We start from the raw sequence: 13,715 nt of genomic DNA on the forward strand, positions 1-13,715 counted from the left end.
ATATAAATATACTTAATGAATGAATATATAAAACATTTATTTTAATTTTGAACCACTTGATTTTAACTTGAAACAAGAGAATGCAAAAAAACAAAAATAATAAAATATCTTTGATGTTATTTAGCTAACAAATATAGTTCACTCCATATAAATCTATGTAGTTCTATGAACTTTCAGAAGCAACAATGGGCTTTCGTCGGCCCAAGAACTCAAGTTTAAATTTTAGGTTTGTTTAGATCCATAAAAATTGATATTTGATGAATAATTTTTTTATTCTGACTGATATAATCATTTTTTCATAAATATCGGTATTTGATGAATAAAATCGATATTTAACTGTTATATTAATTTTTATATCGAACTTCGGATATCGATCAGATATATCGCCGATATTTTAAACCTTGAACAACCGAATCGAATTATCTTCTTGAACTGTTTTTCAAAAACAAAAACAAGAAAATAATAATAGCCCCGCTTCAACTTGTTCAAACTTTAACCTGTTACTCTACTGCATATATTCCTCGTGCCTTTGAAAATTCTCTTTTTAGAGATGAAAAAGCAATAAAACTTTGTCTGGTCTGTCGTGCTTTGAACCCACATTAACAGTCACTTCAACAAACTTTTCCTTCTCACACAGTGAAAAGAAATAGAGAAAAAGAATCGCGTGGGGTTGCAAAGAACATGAAAAATACCGAACCCCAAAGCCATAGGGTCTAATATGAAAGACAAAGACAAATTAAATATTATATTTAAAAAAAAATATAAGAAAACAACACATAAAATTAAGAATTAAAAAATCAAAACTTTAATCCAACACCCAGACATACAGAAAGACCCCAACAAACAAAGAAAGAGAAAAAAAAGAAAGCCTTCTTCATTGCTTTTTAAATATTTTTTTCTCCAACTCAAAAAAGGTTCGGTTTTTGTTGGAAAAAAAAATTAAGAAACCCGGATAAACCCAACTTCTTTTTATTTTCTTTAGATCTCTTTCCTGGCTCTGAGGGGTCCATGAGGATCGCTCGTTTCCTTCTGGATGGTTCTTGTTTTCCATTGTAATGGCAGAGTTCATGAGTTGATCAATTCAATTCGCTCTCTTTTTTGGTCCTTGAGAAGGAAAGAAGTGGACTTTCTTTTTCCTTTGTTTTGGGTGTTTCTGTTTGTCGCAAAAAATAAATAAATAAAAGAAGGTATGCAATCAAGTGGGTCCGAGTCAGCGAGTCCGACGATCAACAGGACTCAGTCGTCCATGTCAGCCAGTGATACTCGCGGGAAGCACAGAATACAAGCTGAGCTCAAACGCCTTGAGCAAGAAACCAGATTCTTAGAGGTCAGCCAAATTCTATTTACAAATTTGAACGAAAGATTATCTTTCTTTCTTGTTTTTTGTTCCGTTGATTCCCAGGAATAGTTTGGCTGTATTGTTGCTGCTATGCCGTTTGGATTTTGATCTGTTGTGATGGTATTTGTTCATCGATTTGTGTTTTGAACCGTTTAGCTCTTTTTCTTTTTCTTACCTATACAAATGATTGCAATGGAGAAATTATAAGGAAATCCTTTGAAGTTATTTTCTACGAAGCTAGACGAGGAATTGCGTTTGTTTTTATCTTTGTAATGAATGACAATTGTGTGTCTGCTTTGGTTTGTATTTAGTGTCCTAATTTGTGGCTCATTTGTGGACTTTTGTGGTGCGACTAAGTTTTGGTCTATGATTATGAGTTATTAACTTGTTACTTGCACGTAATTTGCCAGTTTTAGATTGGTTTTCGATAATTAAGGAGCTTATAATTGGGTATTTCCGATGAATTTGTCTAGAAGTGTTATGATGGAAAAAGCATTTCAGGTATGTACGATCTGCGACGATAAACTATTTTAAGGTTAAGCTGTGTTTTCTTTTTCTTTTTTTCTTTTTTTTTGTGTAAGAGGAAAAAAAATTCCAGTCCTCCAGATTTTGTGTGCAATGTTTGGAGTGTTTTTTACTCTGCAAGAAAAAGAAAAGTAATGCTTCTAGGGCTTTTTATATTCAGCAAAATTAGCTTCTTCTTTATTTTATATGAACTGATTATTTTAAATATCTTTTGGATTTTTTTTCCAAAGAAAGAAACAACTACGAAATAGCGACACAAAAACTGGCTCTTCAGCATTTGTTCATGAGTTGACTTTTACCTCTTTCCTATCACCCTATGGACCCTATGGTGGAGTTTGCTTTACGAAGCAATGAACATTGACTTTCTAATCTTTTGATCCACACTATTGTAATATATACCATGGATTAGTAAGAAGATGAAGAAGAAGCTCTTTTATTGTTGCATTTACAGAGTCACTAGCATTGTAAATTATTTTTCTTTTCATTCTTTATCTCTTTATATTATTATTTAAAGAAATTTAGAGATCTCTTAACTGTTTACCAAGTTTGAGATATTTTATTTCAATGCGAAGAAAAAAAAATAGACACAAGAGGACTGTTTATATCTTACTACACATGTAGTATTTCATTTTGGATTTTTCTCTTTTTAAGTTTATTCAAATTCTATGATGTTCCTTCCGTTCTGTGTTCATTTGCTAGTTGTTTTTACTAGCACTTGCAAATTTAAACCCTTTACTTTGACATTTAAGACGAGACTCCTTGAAATTCGCAGGAAGAGCTTGAACAGCTTGAACGATTGGACAGATCCACGACTGTGTGCAACGAGTAAGCATACAATTACGAAATAATCAAATATTCAGATCATCCATGTGAACGCTTTTGTAGCACATCGGATATGTCGACACTAAATTTCCGAATTTCGTGAATTTCAGGATTCTCTGTAATGTAGAAACGAGACCCGACCCACTACTTCATGCGTAATGATCTCCCTTTCAAGATTTGAAAACTTAAAACCATATATATATATATATATATATATATATATATATATATATATATGTATATATGTATATATATATGTATATATTATTTGTTTTCAGAGATCTAACTCTCTTTGATTTGTCAGAACTCATGGCCCGGTGAATCCGAGTTGGGATCGATGGTTTGAAGGTCCACAAGATTCGAGCGGTTGCAGATGCTGGATCCTCTGACTCACCATTACTAATTTTCCCAAGTCGCAATTTTTCGATTTCTTCCCACAGAAGGCTTCCATATCCAGATTCACGGAAGCTCTTTATTCCTTTTTTCAGGTTTTTTTATTGTGCAGAGATGTCAGTTTTTACAGTGATACTTTGATATTAACTATTGAAATGCATTTGAAAGAGAAGAGTGTAACGGCAGTTTTCCTTTTTCTTTTTTCCGAGTGAAATGTTTCATATAGTAATTGAAATGACAAACTCACGATGATGTTTACAACCAAAAGCAGTCTCCACAGATCATGAGTACATGATATATATAAAAATAAAATTAAAAAAAAATGTCATCTTTCTCTCTTTTTTTAACTTGTGGCTTTCCCAGCCACTCTTTGGGCGATCCAACCGAGACCGTCGTAGAGACCGTCTCCGGTGAGGGCACAGCAAGCCTGGATGTGCCAATCGTGATTCTTGATGCTGTGTAACGACAGGTTGTCGGTGATTTCGGCCGGTGACATGGCGTCTTTAAGGTCCTGTTTGTTGGCAAACACTAATATGACTGAGCTTTGAAGGTCCTCGTGGCTCAGAAGCCTGAAGATCTCGTCTTTCATGATCGAAATCCTGGCTCTGTCTGTGCTGTCTATGACGGCAATGACAGCGTGAGTGCCTCGGTAATATGTTGCCCATGATGTCCTCAGCCTGTCTTGCCCACCGAGATCCCATACCTGATAATGTGGACAAAAAATTGGCAGATGTAAGAATTGAAGCAAAAACATAATTATTCATCTCATCATCGTCACACCATTATCATCAACAAATACTACTTGAAGTGAGTATAGAAAAAGAAAAATAGTCTTATGCAACGAGAAAGCAATCCCATTGAAATCATAGCCAACTTAAACTACGACTGTGTTTAGTAAGGCTCTGCATTGATTCAAATACTCGAGAGGTCAGACCTCTGCCAGTAGGGATCTTGAAGAAAAAGTTCCAACTAATCTGTCATACAATTTTGAAGATGCTATTCTCTACAAAGACCCTCTAATTTATAGGTTAACGTAACTTCTAGGGTTTCTATATATAACCACCCACTAATTATCTAACTGTCTTTATAATATTGTCAGTACCTATCTTCCTAACACAGCCAGAGAAAACTGAATTTAGATGAGTATAATAACCTCAGATACATAGACGAGGGCGTTCAACATTGGAATCTTGAAGCAAAAGTTTCTACATTCGTTGATCATAACAGGGCAAAAGATATTTAAACAATCGGCAAATCAGCTATGAAAGCAAGTTAACAACTTCGCAAAGAACTGGTGTTTTAAATCAACAACGTGATGCGTTATACACTTATACAAACTGTAGGTTAAATCTACTGAATTCAACTCATTCTAAACTCATAAGAATAACACCATCCTCAAATCACAAATCAGAACAATGTTCCGTGGTGCCAACACTAATTGAATTCTTTTGATCTATTAGGTCACCAAACAATGAGGCAGAACACTGAAGTCAAGCAAAGATTTCTTAACAAAATAAAGAATAACAAAAATATAAAGAATTAAGCATCGAACCTCGAATCGGATGTTCTTATAGACAAGCTCTTCGACGTTGCTTCCAACGGTTGGGTGAGTAGTCACAACCTCTCCCAAGTGTAGCTTGTACAACGTCGTCGTTTTGCCAGCGTTGTCAAGACCAACCACAACTATCTTGTACTCTTTCGCCGGGAACATCATGAACCACATTCTCGACATCAACGCACCCATATTATTTATTCCCGAATCACAATAAGGTCAGTATGCGAAAATCCTACAACAAAAACGAAATTGATTGGCTCAGCGAAAAAGGAAATTCAAAATCGGAAGTTCACGAATCGTATGAACTTGAAACTTGGATTTCAGATCCAGCCAACGAAAAATAACATAGCCGTAAGTGATTAGATATGATAAATCACGCAAACCTGAAAATTGAGATGATTGAGAGGATTGTGATCGGCGAAGCTCAACCGATTCGCGACTTGAATTAAGAGCTTAAAAAAGGAAAACCCTAATTTCAGGGGTATTTTGCTTCGGAGTTGAGAGAAATAAGAATTTGTTGAGGTTGTGGATTTAGACTTTAGATAGAGATGTTTGATTAAGAAGAGTCGGAGAGAGAGAGAGGAATATTAGATGAGAATTTGTCTTAATTTTAATTTAGTTTTATTATTTAAGGAAAAGTGAAAGAGAAGAGGAAGCTCATCATCAAGCTGGGTTTCCTTGTGGGGTCCACCATGACTGTATACACGTGTACATGTAATGGATGCTGAGTGGAAGTCACCATGGCTGCTTGATGATGTGTAACTATAACTCGGATTATTTATTTCACTGTCGTTTTCGTTATTGTGACCATTGTCGTTTATTAGAAATGTCCAAAATAGCTACGGTTTTCTCTGAAAACTCTCGTTATTCCCGTACCGAAAATTTATTTTTTGTTTTAAAAATTCGACCAATTTTATTTATTTGAAAACAGGTTCAGATTATTTTTTAGAAAAATCGATACAGAATTAAATACCTAAAAATGTAGAGGTAGGGGTGTGCACGATCACATCCGGTCTAAAACCTGTCAAAAAATCAAATCGAACTGATTTAAACGGTTTAAAAAAATTAAACCTGACCGGATCAAATAAGAAAAAAATCGGACCGGACCGAACCGGTTAAAACGGTCTGGTCCGGTTTAAACCGTTTAAAGTGTTTTAGACCGGACCGTTTTGGACTGTTAAACCGTTTTAAACTGGACTGTTTTATTTTAGCCTATTTTTATTCATATTTTTCTTAAATAATAATCGGTCCGGTTTTCTTTTAGACCGGATTGTTTTACACATATTTTTTTATTAATTTTTTATTTAAATACTAACTGGTCCAGTCTAGTCTAAACTGCAGTTTAGACTTTTTAGACTGGAGCGGACCGTTTAAAAGTTTAAACCTGACCGGATCGGACAGGTGAAATTTTAAACCGTTTAAAACCGGACCAATGGTCTAAAAACCAACGGTTCGGTCCGGTTTACGATTTTACTGATTTTTTTGCGTCGCCCTATGTAAAAGTATACAAAAAAAGAAATGGCGGATAAATAAGAAATGTGACAGTTAATTAGTACCGTCCTATGAGCTGTGTAATTTGTCGCTTAAACTTAAAAGTCAAATCTAAAAGCGTCATTTCATTACAGATAAGAATAATTCGCTTTTCCCCTATATATTTGTATAGACTATAGAGCGGTAACTCTGACAGCACAGCTGACTCAATAATCTACTATTATTCGAGCAAAAAAAATTAATCTACTACTCAATGATCGCCTTACCGTTATCGTTACCGTATCAGGACTTCAATTTTGGGGGTAAACTGCTTATCGGAGGGGAAATCGAGCAGTATTCAAACAAAAAAAATAAAAGGAAACTGGTACCGTAGGAAACCGCTTATCGTAGAGAAAACCGACAAAAAATGTAGGAAACCGAGGAGTATTCAAACAAATATTTTGCAATAATAACATACTTTTCATAGTTCAAACGTCAAATGTTCATACCAAACATAAATTGAGTTCTTAAACAAAAAGTTCCATAAGTGGAGTATAAATTTATTACAACATATACGACAAAATACACTAATTATAAGTGGAGTGTCTCGGGGGTGGAGATATGCGCGACCTAGATCTGCGGCTGGTTGATCATCCACCATCATGTTATATTGGTACCACGTCATGGAACTAGAATGTGTTCATCCACGTACGTAAGTGATAATCGTAGGACTCCTGGCTAAGACTAATGGGCCGCGAGTGCGGACAATATCCGCCCTCCCCATGTGTGAAAGGGGTTTGACTGTTGTCATTGTACGACTCATGTGTGCGATTACGGATATTACGGGGACGGAGACGGGGACGGGGACGAGGACGGGGATGGGGACGTAAGGGTAGGATGAGTAAGACTGATTCTCGTAAGGGTCATATGACGCCGTTGGCAGTGGATAACTAGTCTCAGAGCCGTCGGGCGTAATAAAGAATAATTAAAATTCAGAAGTCAACATATCAACGTCATTACTACCCGACATTGACATCGCATCGTTCATACGTTTTTGGTTCCCGCCTTGATTCCTTCCACTTCCCAGAGCAAAAAAAAAATCGGATCGAATGGCACATCCCTGTATTGTTCCCCGCCGCCCTGGTATTGATACCCGCCACCCCCCTATTGAGATCCTCCAGCCCTGGGTTGCTCCCCGCCGCTGCCGCCTACATATTGAAACTCGCCGCCCTTGTGTGGTGACCCGCTACCCCCGACGACCCATCACTTCTATATTGATGGCCTCTACGACCACCTGCCCCTGCCACACACAATCATTCGAACCATAAGTATTGAAACAATAAAGTCGAGAGTAAATGGAGTCATTACCACTATCACCGGAATCATGATCACGGGTATCAACTTCGACCTCTTAACTCAAAACTTGTTCGATGTTTATTCCTTCTGCCCGGGGCAAGTTGTCAGCACCATCCATGTGGATCGGATCGATCCAATGGTAAAGCTCATTGTCGCCATCATTATCTGCGCCTGACCTATTGAAAGCCCTTTCAATGATATCAAGAGGATCGAGAGGTTCCATTTCGTCCGTTCTCTCAAGCTCAACTTCATGTTATAGCTTGCAAAGACAAGCTTGTCGAGCGTTGAGTGCGCCAAACAGTTTCTTTGATTCGTATGGATCAAAGAAAACGTACTCCAATTCTTCTCACAGGCAGATGAGGACGCCGTTTGCGATAAGATTTGCCATAGAACTTGAATACCAATGTAGTTAATAAGTTAATAGAACTTGAATAACATCTTCATAAGATTGTACCTGCGTTCACGGTCCCCTTAGTAGACATTGCACTTTTCTGTCCAAAGTCACCTCGCATATCTCGAAATGACAACAACTCACTTGCCAACGTCGATGAATCTTCGTCGAGGTGTAGAGTGTCGAACACCTTGGTCACCGAGGCCATATGGGTACTATCCTTATGGATTTCCATATTGTACTGTAAATTTGGATTAAGGAAAAAAGTTCCACATAATTTAAAATAATGTTAGGAACATAATTATAATATTAAAATTTAAAAAAAGAGGCTACCTGCTTCATGTAACGGGTGGCCTAATTGGTTGTTCCACCTGTTGTCGATGATGTCTACGATCCAGTGACGTCCGTGAAGTGATTCCAACCGCTTTCACATCTCATTGAACAAAAAGTACAACAACCCCATGGTGCGATGCACCTCCTAGTCCACTAGTCGTAAACACGTGTACATGGCTCGAATATGGCACACACGTCGTCAACTCCTTGCCAAAAACGGGTTTGTAAAGTGTTCTCGGCAACCCATTTCCCTTCTCGAGAGGACGACAACCTCAAATCCTCCCACCAGTGAGTGGTTCCTGAGAAGTGATCTTTTGGCTCGGAGACTTCTGAGAGCCAAGTAGTTGGTAGCGAACCTTGTCGCCCCGGGTCTCACAATTTCACCCGTACTAGTCTCTCTCAACTTGGACAACACGGAGCTGTGATTGTAGATGAATTTGGTCGTCTGCCGAGCGGCTTTCACCACGTTGTCGACACTTGGCCTATTTCCGATATCTTCGAACATTAGGTCTAGGCAATGTGCGGCGCAAGAGGTCCAGTACAAATTGTACTTCCTCATAAGCTTCTTCCCCGCACACTTGTACTTAGACTCGTTATCGGTGACGATCTGCACGACGTTCTCGGGTCCCACTTGTTCAATCACCTCGGAGCGCATCCCGATGAGGTACTCCGCACTCTTGATCTTGTCGGATATGTCAATTGACTTCAGGAAGACGGCCGACCCACCACAATAAACCATAATGTTTATGATGCTTAATCTCGTGGGTCCCGTCCAACCATCGGCCATGATGGTGCATCCGTACATCTGTCACTTGACCTTTTGTTCTTCGACATAAGCTCGCATGTCTTGTATCCAGCCGTGAATGTCTTTCGGGCTGGGCACCGGGACATTCGGTCCTACAGTTAAACAAGATCAATATATCAAATATACGAGATTGCAATTTATAGTTGTAAAAGCGATATAAAATATTTTTACTCACCGACTTCACCGGAAACATGAATCATGTTTAGGAAGTAATGGTCGAGCATCTTGTTTGCGGCAACTTGCGAGTGAATGAAGAATCGGTCGACGGCTTTGGCCAACCTCTTCTTGATACCATGTTGCGATTTGTCCACCCACCTCTGGCGCGCACTATCGCTTTGGTACAACAATGGTGCAGTCGTAGCAGATCTTCTTAGCTCGGGAGTCCCGGAAGATCCACTGGGCTTCACGTTCTTTCCGTCATTGTTCGGCTGCTTGTGCTTCTCGGGACCTCCTCATTACCCGACGGAGTTCCTGCTCTTCGTTTACGTCTTCTCAGAGTCTCGACTCCCCCTAGACTTTTTCGGAGGTCGGCTCGTATTGACTCACCCAAACTCTTACGTTGCTTCTTCTTTTGAGAGTTCCCGTAGAGTAACTCTTGCATTTCCGTTTTTACTTCATGAAGAACTTTGTCGCATAACTTCACGGTTTTTGTTTTGTCCACGTTTGCCAAGTGGTTCTTCACACGAGTGATTCCACCACCGCCTACAATGTTCCTGCGAAACTTGCATCTACTTGTATGCCGGGTCGGACGCCATACTTCATAATCATAATCATTTCAATTCCACATATTCACAAATCACCATAATAATCATCAAATTATTTTTAATCAAGATTTTAATTCAACATAATCATGACAATAATCAACAAATTAATTTTAATTCAACATAACTATGAACACAATCATCAATTCGTCATCAAATTAAGTTTAATTCAACATAACCATGATCGCAATCATCAATTCATCATCAAATTAAATCTAGTTTAACATTTCAACATAATCACCATCACAATTATCAAATCATCACCAAATTAATTTAAATTCAACATAATCATGACAATAATCATCAATTCATCATCAAATTAATCAATTCATCATCATATTCTAGGATTAAAACACAAATTTTTGAAAAAATCCTCAAATCTCCGAAACCCTAGACACGTACCTCTCGAAAACCTCGAAATCTTGACAAACGAAGGCAGCGACGAATGGGATCCGCCGGGAAGCGCCGTCACTTTGCCAAAAATTGCGAGACGAGGGCGGAATTTGAGCAAACGAAGGCTAGAGAAAACATAAATCAGGCCGGAAGGGTTTCGTCAAAAACTGAAGCGGGATGGTAGGTTCCCAAAAAACAAGCCCAAATCCTTTATATTTAAAAAGGGATCCGATCCGACGGAATCCGGTCCGGTTCGACCGGGTTCCGACCGGGTTCAGGACACGAAAACGGTTAATGCACGTCTCCTCCCGGTGCTCTCTGGTTCGCCGGTTCCCGTCCAGTTCCCGGTCGGTTCCCTTGGAAAGTCAGACAATTCTGCTTTATTACAGACATTCTATATATAACTAAAAAAGAGTTTGCCAAATTGAATTACTGATTTGACCTCACAATTTTAATGAAACTAAAGAAGAGTTTGTCTTTAAAAAAAAAAAAGAAGAGTTTGTCAAGTTGAATTATTATTTTGACCTCACAATTTTAATGAAACAATGTCATTTTACGTTTATAACACAAAGGACCCATTTTCTTTTAACTCTCTACTTCTTTTTTTAGGAAAAGGGCTCGGGACCATCTATTCGAAAAAGAGAATAATCTCAGCAAATACATCATTAAACCTTATACATCCAAGGAGTAATAATAGCCACATGGAGAAAAAAGCATAAACCAAGCTATTTCAGATATCCCTTCATGGATGATGGAGAGATCCTACTGAACGCGGTCCATTGACCAGAATGAAGACAGGTCTTCAGTCTGTATAGGCAAAAGTCTAACAGAGTTTCCCGAGCGGGAATGTGGACGACGGCTAACCCGACTACAAACAAAACTAAAAAACCATACCAATCCAAGTTAACAGCACAAAAAGCAAAGATAAACAAGGAAATTACAAACCAAAAATTTAAAACAGAACACCCCGCCAAATGAACCATTCCCAAGACCCAAAAAACCTTTCACTCGGCAGGCTTCGACGGCTCGAACCCATGGCGTGGAGCACCTCCATCAACCGAAGACAATTGAAATGCGGGAAGCTGGGATGATGTGGAGATGGAGCGAAGGATCTTGCTGGACGAGTAGCCGCAGCTAAGGAAACAAGGCGACGGCGGATCTGGATGCAGATCTAGTTGCAGATCTAGTGGCGAGAGAGCCGCGTGAACACGGCGGAGGCCGGCGTGAGAGGAAGAGACCCACGCGAAGGAAATGAAAGAAGGAGATGGTCGCTGGAAAATAGGTCCAAAGCAGAGACGAAGACGACGCCGACCGAAGAAAAATGGGAGACACCGAAAAGAGCGAAAGCACGCAGAAAGTGTATCTTCCTCCTCCGGGTCGGAGCCGAGCCGTTGAATTTCTCAACGCCGCCGACCGAAGCCCAGAGGGGCGGCGGCAAAAAACTCTAGGTTTTGCTGCATACTGAGAGAGAGTGGGAGAGAGAGATTGTTTTCAACTTTTTGAAATTAACTCTCTACTTCTTTGATTGGTCATTTGGGTTGCATTCCATTGTTCTCTCTCTCTCTCTCTCAAAGTACACCACATCAGCAATGCAAAATTAAAAACTAACTCCCGAATACATATATATATATATATATATATATATCTATATAATATAATAAGTCACAATGCAAAATTACTATTCATAGACTATTCATCTTATTCTTAGCCAATAATATCATGCCACCTCACCTCATCTCTCTCTCTCTCTCTCTCTCTCTCTCTCTCTCTCTAACGTCAGTTTTTTTTTCTAATTGTTCGTGATTGTTCAAGAACCAAACTCGCCATCAATAGTAATTATATATATAATTTATTTTATCATTATGACATTGTAGAATTTCATATCTTTATTGTTAATTTTATTTTTGTATGTGGACACATAAAATAATTATGTTGGACCAATCCCAAAAAGAGGTTAACCTTATTCTTGAAAAAAAAAACCCCCTTTAACACCCAGTTTTTAAATAAATAAAAAATTGGTTTTAAGCTAATTTTTGCTTACCAGAGTTATATTTTTTTTTAAACCATCTAGGATAAAATAGCTAGGGCTTCGATTTTAGCCCCGAACAAAATTCATGGCTGTATAGCTTACATGACTGTTTTTATTTAGTGTTATTTCGTGTAGATGCAACGACGTAGAATAAAGCTTAATTAATGATAAATTGGACATAATCTTTTGACCAATGCTTTATTGGAAGTGTCTAGCAAATATTTTTAATTGTTCTTCAATGATAGAGATGAGGTGTTTTTTTAATGATGTAACTCTAACTCCAAATTCTGAAAGGCTTCTTATAATTTGTTGTTTACATATCTATATCTATATAATATATATAATAAGCCACAATGAGTAGTTACTATTCATAGACTATTTCTAATCGTTTTTAGTCAATCGTAATGTGACACGTCATTATATCTTAAATATGTCTATGATTATATTTAGCATTAATTTTAAATGCTTCAAAGCTTACAATGTAGTTTATGAATCCATCACCACAGTTAATTATTGTAACGTTTTTTTTTTATAACTTGTATAGTACTGAAATTTCTTATAAGTCAATCGTTCTCCAGTGCTAAGTAGCTAATAAGGAATTAATTAATCAACCGCAACTCTGTTGAATTATAATAACCATGGCTCATTTTGATTATTTTATCATAAATTATAACAAATATATGTTTTGGATAGATACTACCTTGAGACTTGATTGGAGTAATTAATTAGATTTAAAAAAGTGGAATTTTTTTTAACACATTTAAAATCCATATATCTCAAATAGTCCTTAAATTGTTATACAGGCGAGGTTTTGGTTCATAAACTAATTGAGCAAGAAAAATGGACCTACACTAATTGTTGTTTGAACATGTTCATTCTTCTTCAAATCTCTGTGCGAGATCTCTTCGATCCTATAGACTAGGAAGTACATATCAATAAAATATGATACTATTTTTTTTATCTATCATATATTTTAATCTGTATTTACTAAACGTGTATGATACCTACTTTTTTATTTCCTAAGTTTGTCCTCATTTGCCAATAACACAAACAATGAAGACACAAGTGACGTCGCCGTTAGTACACCATCTAAATTAATCAAGGAATTGAAATTGAAAGACCATCAATGGGCATCCAAATTAACGGTAGCTGAAAAACAAAGTCCTAAGAAAAATACTCAAACTGGAATGAGACACCAAAGCATGGTGTTAATTGATTCGGAGGTTAGCGCTTCTTAACATTAAGATTTACTTTTTAATAAAAATAACACTTCTAACACATTCTTTTTAAAGGCAAACAAGATAAGAGGAACAACATTCAACCACGACATCGAACATCTCCAAAACACTTTAGAACTGGGTAAAACCTATAACGTTTCAAATGCAATAGTAGCAGACGAGAAACCTTCATACAAATTATACGGAACGTAAACTCATTTGACGTTCAGAAGAGACACAAAAATTGATGAAGTCCAAGAAGATAACACAGCTATGATGGAAGGATTGTACGAATTCACTTCATTCGATTTGTGCAAGAATTTCGT

The 13,715-nt window shown here is 37.6% G+C and overlaps 2 protein-coding genes across 2 annotated transcripts; one reads left to right on the forward strand and one right to left on the reverse strand.

Annotated features, from left to right (window-relative positions):
• The first annotated feature begins 418 nt into the window (after positions 1–418).
• LOC149393242 (guanine nucleotide-binding protein subunit gamma 2-like) lies at positions 419–3,251 on the forward strand. Its single transcript, XM_089617174.1, has 4 exons — positions 419–1,327; positions 2,637–2,689; positions 2,797–2,841; positions 2,991–3,251. The coding sequence occupies exons 1-4, from the start codon at positions 1,190–1,192 to the stop codon at positions 3,073–3,075; spliced, it is 321 nt and encodes a 106-aa protein (XP_089473300.1). The 5' UTR covers positions 419–1,189; the 3' UTR covers positions 3,076–3,251.
• Positions 3,252–3,422: 171 nt separating this feature from the next.
• ARFC1 (ADP-ribosylation factor C1) lies at positions 3,423–5,225 on the reverse strand. Its single transcript, XM_089617172.1, has 3 exons — positions 5,018–5,225; positions 4,632–4,866; positions 3,423–3,782 (listed from the first exon to the last, which is right to left on the reverse strand). The coding sequence occupies exons 2-3, from the start codon at positions 4,821–4,823 to the stop codon at positions 3,423–3,425; spliced, it is 552 nt and encodes a 183-aa protein (XP_089473298.1). The 5' UTR covers positions 4,824–4,866; positions 5,018–5,225.
• Between the last annotated feature and the right edge of the window lie 8,490 nt (positions 5,226–13,715).

Source organism: Urtica dioica, chromosome 6 (genome assembly GCF_054948205.1).
Source record: "Urtica dioica subsp. dioica isolate 48M chromosome 6, U.dioica_male_clone48M_v1_H2, whole genome shotgun sequence".
NCBI lineage: Eukaryota > Viridiplantae > Streptophyta > Magnoliopsida > Rosales > Urticaceae > Urtica > Urtica dioica.